The 24851-nt window shown below is 36.0% G+C and overlaps 1 protein-coding gene across 5 annotated transcripts in view; it reads right to left on the bottom strand.

Annotated features, from left to right (window-relative positions):
* ITPK1 (inositol-tetrakisphosphate 1-kinase) overlaps nt 1-24851 on the bottom strand; it is a 371106-nt gene that overhangs the window by 79288 nt on the left and 266967 nt on the right. For all 5 annotated transcript variants that reach the window (XM_051977360.1, XM_051977357.1, XM_051977356.1 and 2 more), the window contains exons 6-7: nt 3964-4062; nt 3499-3539 (exon numbers count right to left, since the gene is read on the bottom strand). In XM_051977360.1, coding sequence (XP_051833320.1) covers nt 3499-3539; nt 3964-4062 — 140 coding nt within the window. The remainder of the gene's footprint in view (nt 1-3498; nt 3540-3963; nt 4063-24851) is intronic.

Consider the following 24851-nt stretch of genomic DNA (forward strand, 5'->3'; position numbering starts at 1 on the left):
GCTGTGCCTGTAAAAGTAATTTTTTGAATCTCAAATATAAGGCTTTACATTTATCCCAGTTACATCTCATCTTATTAGTGCTGTCCAACAATGGAATGGACTACCAAGGAGGGCAATGAGTTTTCCATCACTGGAGATCTTGGAAATGAGGCTAGATAATCACTTCTTGGAATGATGGGGAGAGGGTACTTAGGTGGGACAGCTGGGTTAGGTGACTTCTGAGGACTTCTCCAAATAAAAAAGTTTTGATTTTTCTAGCCACAGCAGAACAACTTGATGAGGGACAGCTAGACAAACCAAGTCTAAAGTTAAGAAGACCTGAGTTCAAATCCAGACTCAAGACACATGACCTGTGTGATCTAGGACATGTCATTTAATCCTTCTCTCAGTTTTCTAAGCTATAAAATAGAAATGATAATAATAATAATAATAATAATAGCAGTGATTTTCTAATATAATTGCAAGGATCAAATGAAAAGATATCTGTAAAGTGCTTAATCATACAATGCCCTAACATATATTAGGCTCTATATAAATGTTAGCTTTTATACCATTAATTTCATTGGAGGAGCTGTTGTCCACATTAATGGAAAGAATTTCCATACCAATCAAACTGAAGACACCTGAAGTACTGATAAGAATAAAGGGTATTTTGACAAGACCCAGAAAAAGTACTGGAGTAACCCTGTCAACAAATTCAACCTGCTGCATGGCTCTGAAACCTCCAAAACCTTACCTCTTTCTGCACAATGAGTCTGAACCCTTGTCAGGAAAAGAAACCAGAGGACTAGAAGGGAAACGGCAGACAGAAGACCAAGAGGCATGTATCTAGAGTCTACTGTAAACAGCTAACGCCTGACAGATTTTGAGCAACAAGCTGTGCCCTATCTACTAAGTTAGAAGGTGGAGGCCTCCACAATTTTTCAGAATGCTCTCCAGGCAGCTTCTGAACAGGAAAAGAGGCCCATGACTGCAGAACACTCCTTTAATTCACAGCAGAACTTCACATCCAACAACATCTCTGCAGAGAAGACAGTGAGCCAATTAAGCCCCATGCTAGAAAGTTTTCGCTCCCTATCCTTGAGCCAATTTCATCTAATCACCACTTTGGTGACAAGTGCTTGGTATCATTAGGGCTGGAAGATGTCCCCTGAACCACTGGGGCTTCTTATGAAAGCTACACAAAGTGAATTGGGGGTGGCTGCCCAAGTACCAATCCTGCTACTGCGGAGAATCAAAAAACTTTTCTTCCTGCAAACTACGTATATTTGAGTCATGACACTTTCAAGTTTTTATTTTCCACATCTCCCAAAAAAACTCCTTCCTCATGCCTTTGCTTATGCTGTCCCAGATGGCACAGTGAGAAGAGTACTGAGTCTACAATCTCAGGATCTCGGTTTGAGTCCAGACTCTGCTAGCCGTGTAGCCTTGGGCCCTCTGTTCCTCAGGGTCTCAAGTTTCCTAACCTGGAAGACTGAACTAAGTGCTTGTTAAGATCCTTTCCTGTTAAAATTCAAAAGATTACCAATTTGGAATATTTTCTCATTATCTTCCCAACTCCTCAAATGCTTCTTATCCTCTAAATCTCCACTCAGGGTTTGCCTCCTATAGGAAGCCTTTTTCCTAAATTTATATTCCACTACCTAGTACTTGAGATGTCAATATGTGAGAGTGTATATGGATGTGTGTGCATGTACACATATGGTTAGTGTATAATATATACTATATACTCTATCGACTGTTTGGCAAATATAGAATTAGATACCAGGAAGAGACAGAGAGAGAGGGTGTGTGTGTGTGTGTGTGTGTGTGTGTGTGTGTGTGTGTGTGTGTGTGTTTTGTATCAGACCCATGATTTCACTGAGAAAGGGGACAGCCAAAGAGGATACTCCTTTGGCCAATATAAATCAGCATCTGCTTATTAACACTATAGATTTAAGAGTTTCCTGAGGCTCCAAGAACTAGAGTGAGCTCTCCAAAAAGCTAAGAAGTAGGAAGTGGATCCAAGATCTTCCCAGTCTAAGATTTGCCAACCACTGCATAACAATTCCTCCTCCTCTTTCCTTTGCCCATCCAGATAGAGTCTGTCTTCTGCTATGCTAAAACTGTCTCTTGTCTGTCTGTCAGTCTTGCTTCTTCGATAAGATCCTCAATTTTGTGAGGCAGGGACTTAAACGTAACCTTAAACTTTGAGGATATTCCCCTTAGGGGCCAGCACAGTTTTTGAAACATAAAATATTTTCAAAATGTGTTGGAATCTTTACAAACTGTTAAGTCATTAGAGTTGATAGAGACAATAATTATCTAATTTAGCATGGTTCAGTATCATTGTTCTGATCTTACAAGGAGATGTTTTGGGCCAGAATTTGAAATAAGGTACTAAGTAGAACTAATTGATACAATGCTTGTGTTCACACCAGTACTCATTGGAGTTCACAAGTATGGGAGATTCACAAAGTAAACTTTGTAACTTTGTGAATTCACACCTCCCTTAGGTGTGCCTCCAGAAGAAGGAGTCAACCTTTGGGAGATCATATATAAAGAGGCTCTTAGCTTCGGGTTAATTAGTTACTTCGGGTTAGAGAGAGTTACTTCGGAACACTGACTGGGTTCGGAGAGGAGCACTCTGGGAGGAAGCCCACAAGCCCTCTCTCCGAGGCAAGAGAGATTCATTCCATTTTCCACGTGGCTGGCTGGAGGCTGAAGGACAAACCTTTGGATTTGGAGACATTCGGCAAGAGCTCTTGGAACCAAGCAGAGAGATAGGCCTCAACTAACTGGGCTATTTTGGAAGGAGAAAATAAACGTTTGCATTTTTACCAGCTGGCTGCATTTTGGGTGATTATTACTCTTAACCAAAACTAAGGCTGCCTCCAGAAAACCTCCCTGAGAAACGTTCTCCCAGAGAGAACCATTATTATTTTAAAAGAAGAAAATCACCACAAAAATGAATTTGTAGAATGAGTAACAGGGAAAACTAAAAAGAGCAAAGAAAAGGAATTGTCATTTTCCTCTTTCTCCCTACTGAACATAACTTCAGGATAAGGCTTTGAGGCTGACATAACAAGTTGCTATTTCTCAAGTTGGTACCCCCTAAAGGAAGGCCTACATCCCAGATACCAGTATACAAATAATTGAACCTAAGACTATAATAACAGTAAGCCTCCAATCTTGGTATGTATAGTATATATTATACACCTACCATATAGGTAAATATACTCTCATTTATCTGCACCTCAAGTAGTAGGTAATAGAGTATAAACTTGGAATGTTTGAGGACTTAGGAGAAAGGAGAGCTAAGAGGGAAAAGCTATAGGAGGCAGACTCTTAGTGGAATCTTAGAGGATAAGGAGCATTTGAAGAATTAGGAAGTAAATGAAGTTTCAGGTGGGAAAAGAAAAGGGTGAGGGAGGAAAAAAAGGGAAAGAATGTATACACACACACACACACACACACACACACACACACACACACACACACACAGAGTCTTTCACTCACCTCATGAGAGTTGGTTCCATGGGCCACTCTGGTTTTGCAAACTATCAACAAGGAGAAGAAACAAAAAAGGAATGAATGAAATTATTATAACAAGTGACTAATCTTATCAGGTGGCTAAAATGACCAGATTTTCCAAGAGACATATTGTCTACTGACCAGGAGAATTTATAAATGCCAGCTAACATGACAAATGTTTCTAACATCCAGTGGGAGAGATACTTAGAAACTTACAATACTGTTTAAGAATTCTATATTATAAAAGATACAAGATCTCTGCTCCTTTTAAGAATGATCTCAGTGCCACCAATGCCACCATATTATTAATGGTTATTCCCAAGATAGCAATGTTATTCCACCTAACATGGGATCATTAGAACAGACCAGGAGATTCCTGGCAGCACTTCTGAAAAAAGAATGAGATGCAATATGCCTACTTCTGGGACCTTGCAAAGTAGATTTACATACTAAATGGGAAAGCCAGTCCATTCTTCTCCAGAAGCTGCATGGTATCTTCTCCACATAAGCTAGTGAGCTCCATGAAGGGTGGGGAACAGATCCTTTCATCTACAAGGCAAAAGAAAACAGAAAGATTTAACAGGCTGATCTGGACATTTTTCCCCTCTAAGTGGCCTTGCTTCATTTGCAAACAAATGTGATTATTCTGGTTTCCTGACTTGTGCTTGGATATATGATTAGAAATTTCATTATGTCACTCATTCATTCATTTATTGTCTACTGTGTGCAAAGCACTAATAAGCAAAAGGTATGGACACAAAATTTAAGTGGTTCTTTAAAAACTGTCAAATATAAAGTCCTACCTAATTATAATGTCACCTCTTCTACTATGTCTTACCCAATAGCTAAGATATAACATAGAATTTCATTTTGCTGCTTCAAGCTTATTATATAACCAAGATTTTGATCTCTAATGGCCGGATTATGGTAAATCCATAGCCTCTGGAAATCTTAAGGGCAGAGAATTCTCAAGATCCAAAAGATTCTTGTAATTAGGTGGCACAGGAAATAAAGTATCTAGCCTGGAGTCAGAAAGACTCATCTTCCTGAGTTCAAATCCCCCTCAGACACTTATTAGCTATGTGACCTTGGGCAGGTCATTTAATCCTATTTGCCTCAATTTCCTCATTTATAAAATGAGCTGAAGAAAATGGCAACCACTCCAGTATCTCTGCCAAGGAAATCCCAAAGGGGATCACAAAAAGTTGGGCATAAAGACTGACCAACATTCTCTTTACTGTCTGAAGGAAATCTGATTTAAGTTGCCAGTACCTGTTTTCCTTACAAAGGCATATTAGAAGTTCAATATGACATATCATTGAGAAACCTAGCATCTAGAAAAGACCTCTACTGTTTGCTTATCATTTTTATTTCTGGCTAGCAGCCTCAAAGTAACTTTTAAATTTTGGGATTTTTTGACAAGTGCAACATTGGCTCCAGGGATGCTCAGAACTTCTGCCTATATCTCTGCTGCCTCTTGGCACACTTGTAAAATTGAATGCTGAAGTCCTTCAACTCCTTCACAGAAGATCAGAAAGAGAAAGAACCTTAGAGATGATCAAGTAGAGGGATAGACAGGCCACATCCAATTACTACCTCTTTTTGTAAGGCCAACAAGCTAAGTAAGAATAGTTTTTTACTTTAAAATAATATTTTATTATATTTAAAAATATAAAAATTGTGCTTAGTTCCTAGTCCAATTTACCTTAAGAAATTAAAAGACTCATTCTTTACTTATAATTCAATAGTATTTAAGGCTACAACTGTGGGGATAAAAAGCATTTGGGGACTTACTGTTTTTGCTGTGATTACATCTACCAAGGATAGATTACGTATGCTTCTCCTGGATTGATTCCCTGTTTTCCTTTAAGTGCCAACTAAAATCCTATCTTCTAAGGGAAACCTTCTCAACCCTTCTTTATTCTAGTGCCTTCCCTCTATTAAAGATTTTCTATTTATCTTATATGTAGATTTTTTGTATTTGTTTATGTATTAAGTTTCTTCCCCATTAGACCATGAGGTCTTTTGAGGGCAGAAACTGTCTTTGGCCTCTTTTTGCATCTCCAGAGCTTAGTACAGCTCCTGGCACATAGCAAGTGCTTAATAAATGGTTTTGGAAATGAACTGCATTCTCTAGTTATAACATTGCCCATGGTCTTCATTGTACTCCCAAGAGTCTCACTCTTTCAGGGACATGTAAATCAAGTTTCTTCCAACCAAGACTGTCTGATGAATTACAGGAAACTGGAAAAAAAAACTCAAGAAAAAGAAATGGGGCAAAGGAACATTCACACAAATGTGAGCTGGATCCATATGCTGAGGGAAATATTTATCAGCATTCTACATTTGATATATATAGTTGATACTTGTCATCAGAATCTCATCTGGAATAGATTAGGTATGAAAAAAAAATCAGCAACAACTGAACTCAGTAATATCCTATATATTGAAGAAATTGTAGGTCAACTGAAAAGTGATTTAAACAGGAAATAGATTTAAACTAGTATCATACACCATAAATAACAATAAGTATCAAATGAATATATGACTAAATGCAAAAGGCTCAGTCATGAAAAAATTTATCAGATTTGAAAAATTACTTTTTACAACTATAGATAAGAATTCTTAATCAAACAAGGAATAGAAGTGATCACAGAAGAGAAAATAATTTCAGATACATAAAACTAAAAAGCTTTTGTATTAAAAAAAAAAAAAGTTGATTTAAATAGAATTAGAAAATGTTCATGTCAGAATAGTAGTTGAATTACATATTTTCAGGGGCAGCTAGGTGGTGCAGTGCCTGCCCTGAAGTCAGGAGGACCCAAGTTCAAATATGGTCTCAGACATTTAACATGTCCTAGCTGTGTGACCCTGAGCAAGTCACTTAACCCCAATTGCTTCAGTAATAATAATAATAATAATAATAATAATAATAATAATAAATAATTACATATTTTCAACTCTATTTTCCAAGACATACAGAGAATTAACAAAATATATAAAACCCAGAACCAAAGATAAATGGTCAAAAGATAGGTGTAGTTTCAAAAATATTTTTAAATTATCAATAGACAAGTAAATAATAATTCCAAATCAATAACAGTAAGAAAAATGTAAAGTTTTTTTAATCTCACATCCAGCGTGCATGCATGTACATACATATATCACATATACATATGCAGAAAATGCTATAGAGGAGTGTGAGAAGATAGACATAGTAATATCATATTGGTGGGAACTGTGTATTAGTATAACCATTCTAGAAAACAATTTGAAATTAGATGGGAAAGACATCTGTTTATAGCCTTTGATTAAAGAATCCTACATTGGGATATAAGACTCAATGAGTTTAGTCAGAAAAAAAAAACCTCTCATAAATACCAAAATGTACATAACAGTACTTTTTATGGGAGCAAAGTATAGTATATTAATATAATGGAATATTGTTATGCCTTAAGAAATAATGAATAGGACGAATTCAGAAGAACAAGTCTTGTATAAATTGATGTAGATCAATTTATCAGTACCAGGAAAACAACACATGTAGACTACAATAATGTAAATGGAAAGAACACTAATTTAAAGCCAAATATTTTGTAACTGCATTAAACAATCTTGGCTCCAAAGAATAGAGGAATAAATGCACTTCTTTCCTTTGCGGGAGAAAAGTGGGAAACAGGGGATTGAAATACTTTATATGCTGTCTGTGAAGTTATTTTCACTCTACTATTTTTCTGTTAAAATGCAAAGTTCAATAGGTAAGTGCATGAGAGAAGATGAAAAGTATACTTGGAAAGGAAAAAATGTAAAAATAAAAGACAGCAATAAAAACCAAGGGGAAACAGCAGAAGAATCTTAGTTGCCAGTCTATATCACCAACATTTTCGCACTGTGAAAATCTGAGTCATATATTCTATATGTTACCAATATTACCTTTGAGCAATTAGCAATTCCCTAAAGATGTTCTTGCCATATGTCAACATTCATTATGTCAATGCATTTTTTTTTGCTTCTTCTATAAATCAATATCACGCTGAGAGCTTAGTCAATGTTGCTGATGCTCACAGAGGAAGAGTCTAGAAATGTGAGGGACAGGCAAAGTCCAGTGAAAAAATAGTTGGCAACCAAAAATAACTGGGCCAAAAAGGAGAGCATCTAATGTTGGGAAATTCTGGATGACTGGTAACTTTTCCTTTTTTTTTTTTTTTTTTTTTTTGACTAGAAAGGATGAGATGTGGAAAGAGGATAACATTTCTAAGGGAGGAATCAGAAAGTCTCAGGAGAAAAAAAAAAGTAAGTAGCAAAACTCCAGATCTACTTTGGGGAAGAAAAGATAGAGAACAGAAAGATTTGGCAGAGAGCTAGTCTGAACAAAACCCCCCAGAAATTCTATTACTAATTAGTAAGCACCATTAAGGAAAACTGTACCAATATTCTAGAAACAGAGAGCGAAATACTGATCGAAAGAATCCATCTATTACTTTTGGAAAGAGATCCTGCAAGGAAAACCCCAAGGAAAATTGTTGTAAAATTCCAGAACTACAATTTCAAGGAAAAACTACTGTAAGCTGCCTAACAAAAACAATTCAAATATCAAGGCGCAATAGTCAGGATTACCCAAGATCTGGCAGCTTTTGCAATAAAAGATTGGAGGGCTAGGAATACCATATTCCAGAAGGCAAAGGACATGTGGTCACAACCAAGAATTAACTACTTAGTAAAATTCAGCATTATCTTTCAGAGAAGACAATAGCGTTTCAATGTAGTAAGACTTTTAATCATTTCTATTGGAAAAAAAAACAGATCTATAATTAATCTATTATTAATATATTAATATTAACATAATATTAATATATTAATCTATAAACACAGGACTCAAGAGAAGCATAGAAAGGTAAATAGGAAAAATATATATTATTTAAAGGTTAAACTGCTTACATCCTTAGATAGGAAAATGATATCTGTGGCTCTTGAGAACAGTTATCTGTCAGGAAGGCAGACAGAGGGGGCATAACAGAGACAGAAGATATGGTTGTGAATAGATTTTGACGTGATGACATCAAAGAAAAAGATATTAAAAGGTAGGATAAAGGTCTGTACTAGAAAAAAGAAGAAAGGGGAAGTATAATGAAAAAATTAGTGAAGAGGTGCAAAAGACCTATTACAATTAGGGAAAATAGATAAGAGCATGAGCTTTGTCTGAAGCTTGATCTCATCAGGTTTGGCTCTAAGAGGGAGTAACTAATCATTTAATTGGGTATAGAAATTTCTCTAATCCTATAAAGAAACAGGAGAAGAAAGAGGAAAAGAAAAGGGAAGGACAGCATAGAATGAAGAGTAAAAACATTAGTTAAAAAGGTAGGGGAAGCAGGGAAAAGTTGATATTAGATAAGGTGGTGGGTGGGGTGAGTAAAAAAAAAAAAACCACCAGTAAGAGAAAGGGGAGAGGTGATAAGAGATAAGGTGCTTACCCAAAGAGGTCAATCATAGGAGCAAAAACTGAAGGCAGACCCCTTGAGAGTTAGTCACATATCAGATCACATATCAGAATATAGAAGTATATAATATAAAATAAAGGATACAGAAATCACATTAGACTTGATGTTAAAGAACTTGTATTTGCGTATTTGCCCTAATTTAATTTGCTTTGTGACCTTAAATAAGTCATTTAATTTTCCTCAATCATAAAAGAATAATATTGACAACACTTAAACCTCATAGCGTTTGAAAAATTCTAAATTGATACATTAAATAGGAGTTATATTATTAAAAGGAGCAAGAGCAAGGACAGGAAAAAGGCCCAATCCAGGCTTTTGTGTAGATTGTATGTCCTTGGGAACAATACAGTTAAAAAAAAAGAGCACTGGACTGAAATGTAAAGATTTGGAATTGAGTTAAACTGTTAATTGAGTTAAGAGGAGTTTAACTCCTGTGCAATCTTGGGCAAATAATTTCCTCTCTAACAGTAGGAAGGGAAGATTAGTAAATATGGGCCTGAGACAAGCCCCTGGGATTAAAATGTTTTCCTTCCTCATCTCTACCTTTCAGAATCCCTAATTTTCCTTATGCAAAATGAGGTTTTTACTTGCCCTTAAAATCATATGAATTTAGTTTGGGGATCTCATGGATTGAAGTAGTTGGAGGAAAATCCAATCATGTAGGATATTTCTTTTTTATTATCACCTATATATTTCCCCCTTTTAAAATTGTTTTACTTTTAAGCTGGAGATGTAAAAATGTATTGAGGCCTCAAATACAATAAGCAAATGAAAATGCCAGTCAGAGCTCAGGAGTTGAAAAAAATGCAATACAAAGGGGAAAGACCCCTCAAACCCAAGTTTGAGTCCTAATTCTTACAGTTAGTTATTAAAAGTTTAAAACTGCATTAAGACTTCGGGAACTCCCTGTATTCATTAGATCTTTAGTTCTCTCAGTTTCATTTTCCTTCTCTGTTAAATAAGGATGCTAAAATCCATGTCTCTATTAGACAGAACTGTTGTAAGTTACTTCCTAAAACATAATACCACAGACAAGGAATGGGTATAGGGAAAGGAAGTGAACAGCCCTTACCAATGCAGGTCAGCACTTTATCTTCTCCATTACTGAGAAATGATTTGCTTAGGCTCATATAGCCAGGGGCAGCAGCTGAACCTGGGACTTCCTGCCTCTAAGGCCAGCTCTCTAGCCCAATGCCTAACACATAGTAGGTGCTAAATAAATGCTTGTTGGCTTGTATATCCTCAATGTTAATCTGATTCTAATTCTATCATTCTGGAGATATAGCTAGAGCTTCCAAAATTCATATAATGCTTTGGGATCTAGTAAGTAGAACATCTAGCATTTACATCACTTGTATTTGTATTTGTACATTACTTGTGTTTGTATTTGAATCTTCTATCTGGGTTCTTCCTTACATTTAAAATGAAAGAGTATCTCCTTCCCACTCCCAAAGCAATTCCCTTCCTAATTAGAGGAATGTACTTTTGTCTCTCTTAAGACTGAAAGAATATGCAAGTTCTTACTATTATACTTAAAATATCTCTGCACAGGAATCAAGAAAGAATCAACATGAATGTCCACATTAAATCTCATGATTTTTAAGTTCAAATGTCCTTTGGAAGTCCATAACAGCTATATAAGATAGTAGTGCTCTGATAAGAGACAGCATTTGATGGAACATTCCAGTTATATAATTTCTATTCCAGCCTCAAGGGAAAGTCTCCTCATATTTAAATGGAGAAGGGAAGGCAACCAACATCTCCCCCCATCCTCCAAGTGTCATGGCCCCATGGACTGGAAAGAAGGCCTAAGTTAAGTTATTAGATGGTGAATAATAAAGAGGAGAGCCTCAACAAAGCTTACAGAAATGGATCGGGCATTCACAGTTTAAGTGCAATGCCATTTTAGGGGAATATATTTATTGGCTCATATTCATTCATTAACACTTCAGCATGGATGAGTTTATCAGAAAGTCACTGAGGCCAAGGCCTAACAGTAAGTCTAGCAGTCTATCCAGGAAGCAGAAATATTCTGATGAGAGAGAAGGCCAGAGAAGCACATACCAAGAGTGAAGTCAGAAAGTCTAGTCCATAAGGGACAGGTCTGCAGCATGAAGCCTGAAGGAAGCCAAAGACAAAATCTGTTTAATCCTATGGTGTTTCTAACAGCCAGCTCTCATAAGGATTCTACCACCACTACTACAGAATGTTCTCATCATCAATACTTCACTATTTCTCCCACACCCCCTCAAAAACCCCCCAAAACAACCCACACGTCATTCAACTCTGCTGCCATTTCCAAGAAAAAGATTATTTGGTCATTTTACTCTAAGGAGAAGTGAAAGATTAGGGAACTTATTCTATTTTATTCTTTTAACTCAACAGAGAATTCTCAAATGATTAGTCCAACACACTATGATAATTACTATAATAAAAAAATGTGTTATGCCTGTCATCAAGGAGAACATAATTATAACAATATCTAATTTTTAAATTATAATAATAATTATAAAGTATCTCAAAAGTTCTAATCCTGTTCAAGCTTAAAACTTCACTAAGACTTTTGGGATATTGTTTGTATAATTCAAAACAGAATGACATTAGTGCTATTAGAGATATTAACAGAGAAGAGTTCTCGTCCACTCAGGAGGATCAAGAGAAGTTTTAGGGAAAAGATAGTGGTCAATGGGGGACTCACTGAAGCATGTTGGTTGTATTGGGTTTTTCTTTTTTCTTCTTTTTTGGGGGAAGAGAGGAGGGAGGGCAGGATGCCAGAAAGAATGCAATATAATCAAAAGCAATGCTTTAGAGAACTTCAACAGTATGGACAGGAAGAATTAGGAAGGAGAATGCCAGACATGGAAAAATAGGAAGATGAATTAAGAATTTATAAAAAAACAATCTTGGTGAGAAACAACAAAGTTCAGAATTAGGGTAGTGGCAGGAGGAATTAAGAAGAAGGGATAGATTTCAAAGGTATTACACAAATAAAACAGATGAAAATTAAACAAAGACTGAGCAATAGTACTACTAGAAGTATTACTATTGATTATAACTTATATTCATATAACACATTCCTCACAACATTGTGAAGTAGATATTAAAGATTATTATAATTATTATTAAATATTTACATTTTAAGAAACTCAAAAGAGGTTGCCAGGAAGGAGGCAATTAAACAAGTAGATGGTGAGGAAGCTGAGGAAGTAACAAACTTGGAAGTTAAGGCACAAGGAGAAAAGAGGTTTGAAGACAGAACACCGATGGAAAACTTATGAATATTTTATAGGAAGAGCCAAAGGAAGTCAACCAAAGTGAAGTCATAAGAGGAAGGAAATAATGGGTTAAAAAAAGTCCAACTGAAGGTGGGTAAAGGCTGTATGAATGATGAAATAAGGGGAATTTTTCTTCCTCAGAAAGAAGGGAAATAGGGAGGAAAAGAAAATAGTAAAGAATGGGTAAAGGTATACAATAAAATTTTGAGAAATTGAGAGGAAAAATTAAAGTAGTTCATGTTGGTTGGTTTCTTCCTCTATTAAAAAAGAGACAAGTTGAGAATGAGGCAGATAAGAAGATAGAGTTTATGCTTGAGTAGAAAAGGTGGCAAATAGTACCAGTTTTCTTGAACCTCTTAACTCCTACTTTTTAAGACTCCTTCCAGATTAAACTGTCTCCCTGAACTTTGGGAAATTGAAGATTGCTTTTGGGTGCTACCCTATCACAACATTCAATAACAAGGCGAAATTTCTCACAGAGTTAACAATAGATATTCTGGAAGGGCTCAACATTTGGCACTAAAATGTACTATAGAAGTCACAGCCCTCTTCTGTTTTTAATTGCTGCTTTATAAAAAACTAGGATTGAATTCTCCCTTCCTGGGCTTTCAAATAATGCCTAGTTCTCAGGGGTTAGATGGTTTATTATGGCAGGAAACATCTCTATTCCATTGGGTAATAGGATACAATGTTTTGCTATTAGACCATGTACAGGAAAAGGTGGGACTGAAACTCCAAAAGATTTTTGCTCTGACTCCATTTTAAAAGAAAAAAAAATAATAATCAAGAAGTAAACTTATGAGTGACACCATTTTAGATTTTATTTTTCTTTCTTTTTAACCATTTAAAAAAGATATCTGGTAGTACTTTGCTATTTAGGGTGTTGTGCTAAATTTCAAGTTGGGATATGGTATACTGGAAAGAATGATGAATTGTTGTCAGAGAACATTATGAACCTTGGGCTCAACTAGTTATCACCTAAGTGATCTTGGGCAAGTTACTTAAACTTTCTGGGTCTCAATGAAAAAGTTGGATTTGATAGCCTGGAAAATATTTTCCAGCTCTAAGTCTACGATTCTTTTCAGAAGAAAAGTTTGGCCTTTGAGTAGCTACTACCACCAAATGCTGGTGACAGATTAAACTTACACAGATCAAATGGTTATATTTACTGACAGCATGAATACCCTGAAACATCCAAGTGAAACAAAAATGGTTTTCAAAGGTTCCATAGAAATTTTAAAACAGCTATATACATATATAAAAATGTTTATATATATGAATGCATAATATGTATTTTTATATGTTAGGTTTATATGTGTATATCAGGGGTATGTATGTATGAGACAAGAGTCTTTATATTAACCCTTTTCTGTCCACAAAATATACTTAGATACTAGCAAGACAATGTCATTTGTAACAACTTTTTAAAATGGCTCTATTTAAGCCAGATAGAAGTGTTACAATATTTCAAGATTCCACAATATCTAGGTATAAGTAGTTTTTTTTTTTTTTAACAATTTGCAGATGCCAAATCATCTTTCTCTTGTTATCCATATTGTATCAACCACTACAGATAAACATTTATCTTCTCCAGCTAGATTGTAAACTCTTCAAGAGTAGAGATTTTGTCCACCTCCAAAAAAAGAAGTGATTAATTGTCTGAATGCACAGATCAACACATATTTTCTAAACTTTATTTTTTGTTTTTGTTTTTTTTCGGGGGGGAGGGGAGGGGAGCAGGATCTGTGTTTTCTTTCACAACATGGCTAATAAAAATGTTTTGCATAACTGCACATGTATAATCTATTTTAAAGTGCTTTGCTTTCTCAACAAGGAACGTGGGGAAGGAAAGAGAATTTGGAACTCAAATTTTATTTTATTTTAATTAAAGCTTTTTATTTACAAAACATATGCATGGGTAATTTTTCAACATTGACCCTTGCAAAGCCTTCTGTTCCAAATTATCCCCTCTTTCCTCCGACTCCCTTCCCTAGATGGCAGGTAGTCCAATACATGCTAAATATGTTAAACCCAATATGTGTGTGTGTGTGTGTGTGTGTGTGTGTGTGTGTGTGTGTGTGTGTATACAGTTATCTTGCTACACAAGAAAAATTGAATCAAGAATACTATGTTGTGGTCCACACTCAGGAACTCAAAATTTTGAAAAAAAATTTTTTCTTCAAGTTATTTTTATATGTAACTGGAAAAAATTTTAAATTAAAAAAGGGGTGACTTTTCACTTTTGTCTTTCTATCTCCAATGACTTACACAGTACCTGGTCCTAACTTCTGTTTCCTGTTCTGATGGATATGCAACAAATTTTAATGAAGGAGATAACAATACACATAAAAATATGTACTGCATATATAAGAAGCTAATAAATACAAATATATGTGTATATATGTAAACATATATATATAAAGTAATTAAGGGTAACATAGGAGCGAGGGCATTAGCAATTGAGGAAATCAGGAAAGGCTCTGGAAGCTTAGCTAATTGGCATATCCATGAAAAAATGATAAAACCGGAGTTATTTCTTAATGGAAAAGAAGATTTTACATAATTTTAGATATGGGGGGACAACCAATGCAAAAAAAAAAGTAGAAGATGGTACATCATAAAGAAGGAATAATGCCCACTTCTTTTATTTGTTTCCCTAGAGCCTATAGAGTAGGTGCTTAATCACCTGAGTGATTGTTTAATAAATGCTTCTTGGTTGAAAGCATTAGTGGATAGCATTTTTGAGTTGTTACATCTCAAAATTAGTTAAAGGTAGGCTACCTTGTCAATGAAGGAGCTCTCTGAACTTAGCTAGGTTGGCTCTCATACCAAACATAACTTAGTGTTGGATCCACATTCAAAATGCTTCCATCTTGGTAGCAAATCCTACTAAAGCTTGAATTCCTCTGAAAGAGCTTCCAAGAACTCAGGATCATCCACATACAATGACTTTGGAAGTGGGCTTAAGTGAGAAAGGACGTGAAAGTGTATTAAAGGGGACAACTTGCTCTAAACTCCCCAAATAATAACATCTATCCAATTGCCTCAGCAAAAAGCAACAACAACAAAGATTTGCTAGGTATTTTAATGACCATAAAACAGAAGAAACAAATATTTTACCCTGATCAGTTAATTTAGGCATCACTTTTTTCCCCTAATGGGAACCTTATTTATTTTTTTTTCCAATTTCTTTTTTTAAAAAAATAGCTCTTTATTTTTCCAAATACATGCAAAGACAGTTTTCAAAATCACTTGGCAAAATTTTGTGTTCCAAGTTTTTCTCCCTGCTTCCCCCTTTCACTAGATAGCAAGTAATCCAATGTAGATTAAACATACAATTCTCCTTACCGTATTTCCGTATTTATCACACTGTGCAAGAAAAATCAGATCAAAAGGGAAAAAATGAGGAAGAAAACAAAGCAAGCAAACCAACAACCACCACAAAGATAAACATACTACACCTGCCCCACCCTCAGCCCTTATCCCTCTGGGTGGGCTGCTCTCTCCATCATCAGACCACTGGGATATCCCTCATTTTGTTATTTCTCAAAACCAGTCAATTAGCAAGACCCACTAATTCTACCTCAGCAAAATCTCATCCTTTTTTTTTTTAGACTAATTTTGATCAGAGACAAAGAAATTTAATATTTATTATCTTCATTAATGAAACCTTTTGATATTACATCACTTTCAGTCCAAATATCACTTATCCTATTTCCAAATATTCCCAATGTACCCAATGAGCCATATTTTATAATAAAGATTTTAAAGAGAAAGGAAAAGAACACAAATCACTATTGATCAGAGAAATGCAAATTAAAACAATTCTGAGATACCACTACACACCTGTCAGATTGGCTAAGATGACAGGAAAAGATAATGATGAATGTTGGAGGGGATGCGGAAAAACTAGGATACTGATGCCTTGTTGGTGGAGTTGTGAACAAATCCAACCATTCTGGAGTGCAATCTGGAATTATGCCCAAAAAGTTATCAAACTGTGCATATTCTTTGATCCAGCAGTGCTAAAGAAGGGAAAGGGACCTGTATGTGCCAAAATGTTTGTGGCAGCCCTGTTTGTAGTGGCTAGAAATTGGAAAATGGTTGAGTAAATTGTGGTATATGAATGTTATGGAATATTATTGTTCTGTAAGAAATGACCAGCAGGATGAATACAGAGAGGCTTGGAGAGACTTACTTGAACTGATGTTAAGTGAAATGAGCAGAACCAGGAGATCATTATATACGTCAACAATGATACTATGTGAGGATGTATTCTAATGGAAGTGAATTTCTTTGACAAAGAGATCTAACTCAGTTTCAATTGATCAGTGATGAACAGAAGCAGCTACACCCAAAGAAAGAACACTGGGAAATGAATGTAAACTGTTTGCATGTTTGTTTTTCCTCCCAGGCTATTTCTACCTTCTGTAGCTAAGATATACTGTGACATATTTAACATGTATAGGACTGTTTGCCGTCTGGGGGAGAGGGTGGAGGGAAGGAGGGTAAAAATTGGAACAGAAGTGAATACAAGGGATAATGTTGTAAAAAATTACCCTGGCATGGGTTCTGTCAATAAAAAATTATTAAAAAAAAAAAAAAAAAAAAGAACAGTCGAGCAAAACTAACAAACATATAAACTGTGAAGAACAATATATGCAATATTCCACACAAACTGACTTTAAAGGAGGTAGGGAAAAAGTAAGTTTTTTTTCTTCTCTAACTTTTAGGCCTACTGAGCCCATCTTAATAATGATAATAATTAATATTATGACCATCTCTCTGAAATATTTCAAGTTCACCTCAAGGGTCTTCTGAATTCACTGTTTCTCCCCCACTGCAAATCATTTTTCAGAGACTGCCTAACATACATTTGTCTCTCTTGTGCATATATATTTGGCCTCATTTATTTTGCGCAAACCTTAAAAAGTTCCTGACTGCCTCCTTTGAGTTAAGTTCAAACTCCTTCATCTGATGGTTTGATCACTAAAGGTAGTTTTTATTTTATTTTTCTACTTCTATCCTCATTGTCTAGCATAGCTACTTGTGTACTGTTTTCCAGATTCAGGTCTCTTTACTTTGTATTAATGTACAAAAGTTCTCTCATTCTTTTCTGTAATTATCATTTCTTACTGTCTAGTATACAACTTTTTTCTTCTTTTAAAGCCATTTCACAATGAAGGAACATCTTACAAAGTACATCAAAAATAAATAAATAATAAGTCTTAAAGCTCCACCAGCCTGGTCTGAGTTGTATGTGAAATGGGTCAGTCAGATCCTTTGTGGAGCAGAAAATAATCAAACTAACCCAACCTTCCCATTTCCACCCTGCCTGCTACTCATGTCCTCCCAGCTATTTTGTATTTTTATAATTTGAAACATTTGAGGCAGACTTTGCTTTCTTCTTGTCTAATCCTCAGTTCCCTACCTTCCTTTTAGATTGAAACACTAATGCACATTAGTCAATACTACTGCTGTTCAAATAAGGAAAACCATCTATCTGCCAAACAAACTTTTCCCACAAAGTTCCTCACTTCTTAAAAGCAGTAAGGTTTAGACATCTTGCTTGTCCTTCTAGCTTAGTCTTAGGATCACAGTTTGCTAGGATTGATATTTCATTCATTCCTTATTTATACACTCTGGGGATACTAACATTAGGGAGGAGAAATGATCTTGTCCACTGGTCACAAAGCTAATAAATAAATGTCAGGACTGGGATGTGAACCTAGGCATTTCTGATTCTAGCACTTTCATCACTACCCCAGGATTGATCGCCAAAATAGTTATAATTCAATCTACAAGACATTTGAAACAGAGCAAAACTATCTGCTGATGGAAAACCATTAATGAAACCAACATGAGACTCTAATACTTCTTTTTTGCTATTTCTCCTATTGAAGATACTGGAAGACACTGGATAGGGATGCCTCATTTTTTCAATAGAAAACTGAAATCAAATTTCAATCACAGTAAATCAAAAATTTGTAAACTGAGGTATATTATAAGACTGTTAGAAAAACTCACGTTTCAAGAAGTTGTATAAAGAGCCAAAGAATGATTATTTAAAGACTAAAAGGAACTTTAGAATTCTGAAGTCCTCTAAAGCAAATTAATTTCCTCCTAGTTAAAAAGTCAGTCTGAAGTCTCTACTCTGCAGCTGGATTCAAATTCCAACTTCTCAAATTAACTACCTTTGTGATGTTAGAAAGTCACAAAACTTCTCTGGAATTAAGTTTATTTATTATAAAAATAATGAATTGGCATCAGATCATCAGATTGACAGAAAAAGACAAAAATAGCAATTGTTGAAGGGACTATGGAAGGACAGGAATACTAATATACTGCTAGTGAAGTGGTTCAATCATTGAAAGCAATTTGGAACTAGATCTCAAAAAAATCATTAAACTATGTTAAATTCTTTGACTTAGAGCTACTAAAACTACCAGAAATTCAAAAACGAGAGAGAGAAAGAGAGAGAGAGAGAGAGAGAGAGAGAGAGAGAGAGAGAGAGAGAGAGAAGATCCATATATACAAAATATTTACAGCAGCACTTTTTTGTTTTATCAAAGAACTGGAAACAAAATAGGTGCTAATTATGGGGAATGGCTAATTAAATCATGATTTATATGGATGTACTAGAATACTATTTTCACATAAGAAATTATGAAAAAGACAATTCAGAGAAATTTGAAGAGATTTTAATGAACAGAACTATTTCTAGAATGACCATAGCATTATAAATGAAAACAACTTGGGAAGATTTAACAATTCTAATTAATATAATAAATAATTATAACTCCAAAAGACTGATGATAAAGCTAGTATCCTAACTCCCTTAACAGAGAAATGATGGACTACACAGGTACATAATAAGATACACATTTTTCAGACACCAACCAATATAACACAAATTTGTTGTGTATAGTTATTCTTTATTTGTTATAAAAGAAGAGTTCAGAATATAAGAGGAGGGAGTTGTGAGGAGAATGGGAGACAGAAGGTAGGAAAAGTGATACAAAAAAAAAAAAAAAAAGAATGACAACAAATACTGAAAAAATATGCAGAAGAAAGCAGAAGGAAGTTCAGAAGAGGATACCGAAAAACAAGGCAATGTTGATGTTACCATATTAAAATTAACAGATTTTTAAAACCAAGGTATATATAATAGATTCCAGGTTTTCTACAAACATGTGCATGCATACATGCATATATATGTGTGTTGGTTGATGATTTTCTAATTCATAATAAAAATTTAATAAAATGACAGGTTGAACTCAATAGCTGAAAATATCCCTGCCAGTTCTAATCATATAATTCCATAATTTTCATACTCTCTTAAATGATATCTTTGGATCATAGCACAGCAGGATTTAGTCTGAAGACTTCTTAGAGATCTAGTTTAATCCCCCACTATACAAACACAGAAACAGAGCCATGAGGATCAGAGCTGTGATCAGGGTTTTGTTGATAACCCAAATCAAAGCAATCAAGCTTCGTGGTCTAGTAACATACAAAAAGCAAGGTTTCCTTACTCTCACAAAAAGCAAAATAATTAGAGCCAGTCCTGATTTCTGTCTTGTAGTGTTTGCCTTACAAATACATATGTTCCAGGGAAGGTAGCTAACGTATCTGATTGGTCATGATTACTTTGTTAATGAGTTATGATATAAGAGGGAATGGTATTTTATCAGCTGAGAAGACTACAGGTGGCTTTATTCAATCCATGAGCAGGTACATAAAACATTTTGAAGTCAGCCATTTTAGAAATCCAAAATGGCCCATAAGATTTTCTCATTGTTTTAACTTTCTTGTATCCTGTTGATTAAGTTGTGTTGCAGCAGAAAAGGAAAGTTAATTGACATATTCGTGAAAGAATGAGTTTCCTTTTCCTGCCAAACACAGAATGGTTCAGTTCCAAGTTAGATGCGGGAAGAAGAGGGAGAGAGGGCAGGGAAGAATTCTGACTAGAGATTCTACTGGGAGAGAATCAAACATTTAAGTGGATCAATTTTAATAAAATTGGGACCAATTTTTTTAAAAGGACATGAAAGGACATGTAGGAGACCACCAACAATTTTATTAAATTCAGATTCTGATGTGGGAAAGATTCCTTTCTTTGTAACTCCCACCTCACCCCCCACCCCCAGTTAATGTAATTATCCTTTGACTCACAAATCCCTGTCCCTTTGAATTCCAATAGAAGATCCGAATCTGTCCCAGCCCCATTCGGATTTGAGCCAACTTGGGGCTATACTCAAAAAGCCCCTCTAGCTAAATCTCCTATTATAAAAGGGCTATGCTGGGAACCCCTTCTTTGCAGAGACCCCAAACATGCTAGCCATATGAGGACCCTCTGTCCGGTGCCCTCCTTATCTCTACCTTCACCTATCTCCTTACTTTCCAACCAAATAATAAACCTCTTTTATCAATCTAGCTTTCGGGCCAATAAATGCCTTTATTGGGGACTCACGCGCTACTAGACCTCATTTACCACTGTATCCTTGTGATGAATCCAGGGAGGTTGCAGGGAAGCTCCATTTGACTCCCTGACACTAGACCTCAACTAAACTCTTTTCACTTAGGTATCCCAAATCTAGAATTCAACAATCCCATAAACAACTATAGTGAAAGAATACACACAGTTTGAGAGAAGATGTTTCTGGACTGATAAACCTTGCCTGGAAGTCTTCCCCATTCTTCCTGAGGACTGAAATGGAGAAAGGACTGGCCTCCCCTCCTCTCCCTCAGTCTTAGGTTAAAGGGCCTGAGGCTCACAGAGATTTGTCTGCTTAGCTAGATTAAAGAAGGTGTTTTGCACTTCAAAGTGCCTGCTCAACATTGAGGGGTATCTGTTCAATAACCCTGACCTATAAACTATGTTAAACATCTGCCATTGTATCACTGTTTAATGTCAAGTTGGGCACAGAATCATGTCAGAATCCTACTGGAGGTCCGTCCTGGCCATGCCCATCTAGGCCGGTTAGAAATAAATTATTTCTAAATTATGAATTACTATGGCCCTCTTGAATTTTATTGCCTGGGCTATTTCAGACCACCTCCTCTAAAATACTGCTGTCCCACATCCTTTGCCCCTTAGGACAATTCTTTGTTCAAAACAAAATAAAACCCAACTATTTTTTCCTCTTCTTACACACAACACATTTTCTCTAAAAGTTGAGGTTTTTATTTTGGTCTCCATTCCTGCCCTGGGGCAAGACAGCTAGTGAGGTTTTAAGACTTCAAAACATTGCCAGGCTGACCTAAATAAATCTACCACTCTCCTAGATCCTTAGATATCTTCCTTACTTACAGTCCCACTTTGACCTTTGAATCTGGGGATAATGATAATATTACCATATTTCTGGAAAGAATGGGTGAATCAATTGTTCTACCACTTTATCATCATGTCTCTTTCTTTCTTGCCCTGGTTACTATTCCCATTAGCCTATAAGTGCTATGCTCTATTAGAATGCAACTTTCTTGCAGACAGGGATTGTTTTGTTTTTTATATTTATATCCCAGCACTTAGGACACTGGTAAATGTTGAATAAATGCATTCATCATTCATTCATGGCACCTACGAAATACTGATCTTTGTGAAAAGTCAGGAAATTTTTAGACTAGTTCTAAAACTTAGAGAAGCTAGGAGCAACTGAGCATGGAACACCCTCCAAAAAGTGGCAATATGGGTAATAGTATCAAACAGACATAAATAAATAGGAAAGAGAAAAGGATGCAGGAATTTCAGATACTAAAGAAAACATTTTTCCCTTTCTCAGTTTCTTTCTTCTCCTATTCTACAAATCACAAATTTGTTGCAAGGGGTTTGTAAACAGCCATTAAGAAAAGTGGTGGGGAAAGGTAATGCTGAGTCATTGAAGCTTATCTTCTGGATTCCTGGGATTGGCCTGTGGCATATATGAATGACTCAGCTAGCTTAAATCATGTAGATTGGTCCATGGCCACAGGCAAAAATCAAACTAGTTATTAGCCCAAGAGAAGTTATACCCCCAATTTGAGCCTCCTGAGACCCATGTTCTGACCGTGTGTGTGTGTGTGTGTGTGTGTGTCTGTGTGTGTGTGTATGTATTTGCTATATTCTAAGCAAGAGCTTCCTGAGTGAAGAGACTTGTGGCTTGTCTCTGCCACTGTCTTTTTGACCTTGGCCATGCTGTTTTAAGTAGGGCAATTTTTAATATTTCACAGGATCAGCAGTCAAAGAGCAATCTGGATGAGGTTAAAAAATGACAATTATCATAGGACTCATTTCTCCAACAGTTTATAAATCAAATTCATTATTTAAATGTTAACAAAATAATCTTCCTAATGCATAAATCAGACTATGTCACTCTCCTGCTCAAAAACCTTCCATAATTCCCTACTGATTACAAAAAGGACTAAGATTTTAATAAATATCTACGATGTGCCAAGTACTGTGTTAGGAACTTTACAAATTACTCAATTTGATCATCACAACCCTGTGAGAGAAACTGAAATCAACTTAACATTGTTCTCAAGACCCTCTGGCTTTTTGGAAAAATTATCTACATATGGCTCTACTCACAATCCACTTTCTCCTCAACCCCTTGCAATCTGGCTTCTGTTTCCAACTAAATTAAATTAAATTTCTATCCTCTAAAATTACCAAAGACTTCCTAATTGCCAAATAGCCTATATTTTATTTCTCATCTTCCTTGAAATCTCTGAAGCCACAAACAGTACTTAAAATCCTTTCCAACTTAATGTCCTTTGTTCCTTTTGTTCAGAGACACCACAAATTAACCTTGTTTTTATCTAATTTATGTTGCCTTTGATGGCTTCCCAATACTTTATAATGGGGGCGGGGGGAGAAGGGAGAGAGAGAAGGAAGAGAGAGAGAGAGAGAGAGAGAGAGAAAGAGAGAGAGAAATTTATCCTGCCCTAAAGTCCAGCCTTTGACATCTCCTCTTTCTCTCAGAAATACCACTCACTACAGTTTAAACAATTAAACAACTTAAACAAACAAACAAAAAACCAGAGAGAACTCACAATTCTAAATCACATCCCTAACTCCAGTAATCTATAGGACATCTCTACCTAGATATTTAACTGGCACCTGAGATTCAATGTGTCCTTAAGGACTATATAAGAGATTTTCAAACCTCTTACTAAAATCAGGATAAATTATATCTCCAGCATAGATTTCCTTATCTACCAGACTAATCTGGCATGACCAACCCTCAAGATTACCAAAATGGTTCTAAATGATATATGTTTCTCTTTTAGATATTCACATGTTAATATTCCAAAGACAGAAATCAGAATTAATAACTGTAATGGGCTGAGGCTTGAGTTAATGCACTTAGGTCCCAAGCACATGAGGCCAAATAGTAATTGACCATACTCTATTAAATATATATTCTTGGAGAAAGAATGGCCCCCGCCCATTCTTTGTGCAAGTCCTGATGTGTTGTATAGGAAATGACGATTTTGGTGTGTGGAGCTGTATGCAGCTGGGACAACTGAGATCCCCCTGGAGAGGTGAAATCTGTTCCTCTCCAGCCTATGGATCCCTTATCTCCAGGCACAGTAGGCTTGACCATTTCACCTCCTTTTTGTACGTACAAAACAGTGTCCATCCACACACTGATGTGGGAAACTGGGGAATGTATAGCTAATATCACAGTCACTAATACAGGTAGACAATGCGTGACTTATCACCCAGGAGAAGTAGTAGCATCAGGTTTACTGATATAGATTCCTAATAAGCAATCTGGTGGTAGTCACCCAGATTCTGACTCCAAGCAACAAAATCCAGGAATATACTGGACAGCAGCTGTAACAGCTGACCGACCTATGCTCACGATCTATATAAATGGCATACCATTAGAAGGATTGGTAGACATGGGTGCAGATCATACAGTCATTAGAGGTGCCAATTGGCCCAGTCACTGGCCAAAGATTAAAGCAGACACCTACATGTCTGGAGTAGGAGGATCAATAGCAGCTAAAGTTAGTGCTGCCCCTATGAGATGGACTTTTGAAGGCAAAACAGGAGTTTTTACTCCTTTTATAGTTGAAAAAATCCCCATCAATCTGTGGGAAAGAGATGTTTTACAGCAATTAGGGTTAAAAATGAGTACTTCGGTTTTTTAAGCAGGGCTGCTGTTGAAGGCCTACCAACACTTTCACCTGTTCCTATCCAATGGAAAACTGATACACCAGTGTGCATAGAACAGTGGCCCTTAGGTAGCGATAAAATTCAGGCCTTATTAGATATAGTATAGAAGCAGCTCGAACAAGGGCATTTACAACCTTCTCTAAGTCCTTGGAATTCCCCAGTGTTCGTTGTAAAAAAGAAATCTGGAAAATGGAGGATATCGACTGATTTAAGAAAAGTGAATGAACAGATGGAAACTATGGGAACTCTTCAGCCTGGACTTCCATCTCCTATTCAGTTGCCTAGAGAATGGCTTCTTTGGGTCATAGATATTAAGGACTGTTTTTATTCTATCCCTCTGGATAAGGAGGATATGAAAAGATTTGCCTTTTCAGTGCCCAGCGATAACTTAGCTGAGCCTTA

This window comes from Antechinus flavipes, chromosome 2 (genome assembly GCF_016432865.1).
Source record: "Antechinus flavipes isolate AdamAnt ecotype Samford, QLD, Australia chromosome 2, AdamAnt_v2, whole genome shotgun sequence".
In the NCBI taxonomy this organism is placed as follows: domain Eukaryota; kingdom Metazoa; phylum Chordata; class Mammalia; order Dasyuromorphia; family Dasyuridae; genus Antechinus; species Antechinus flavipes.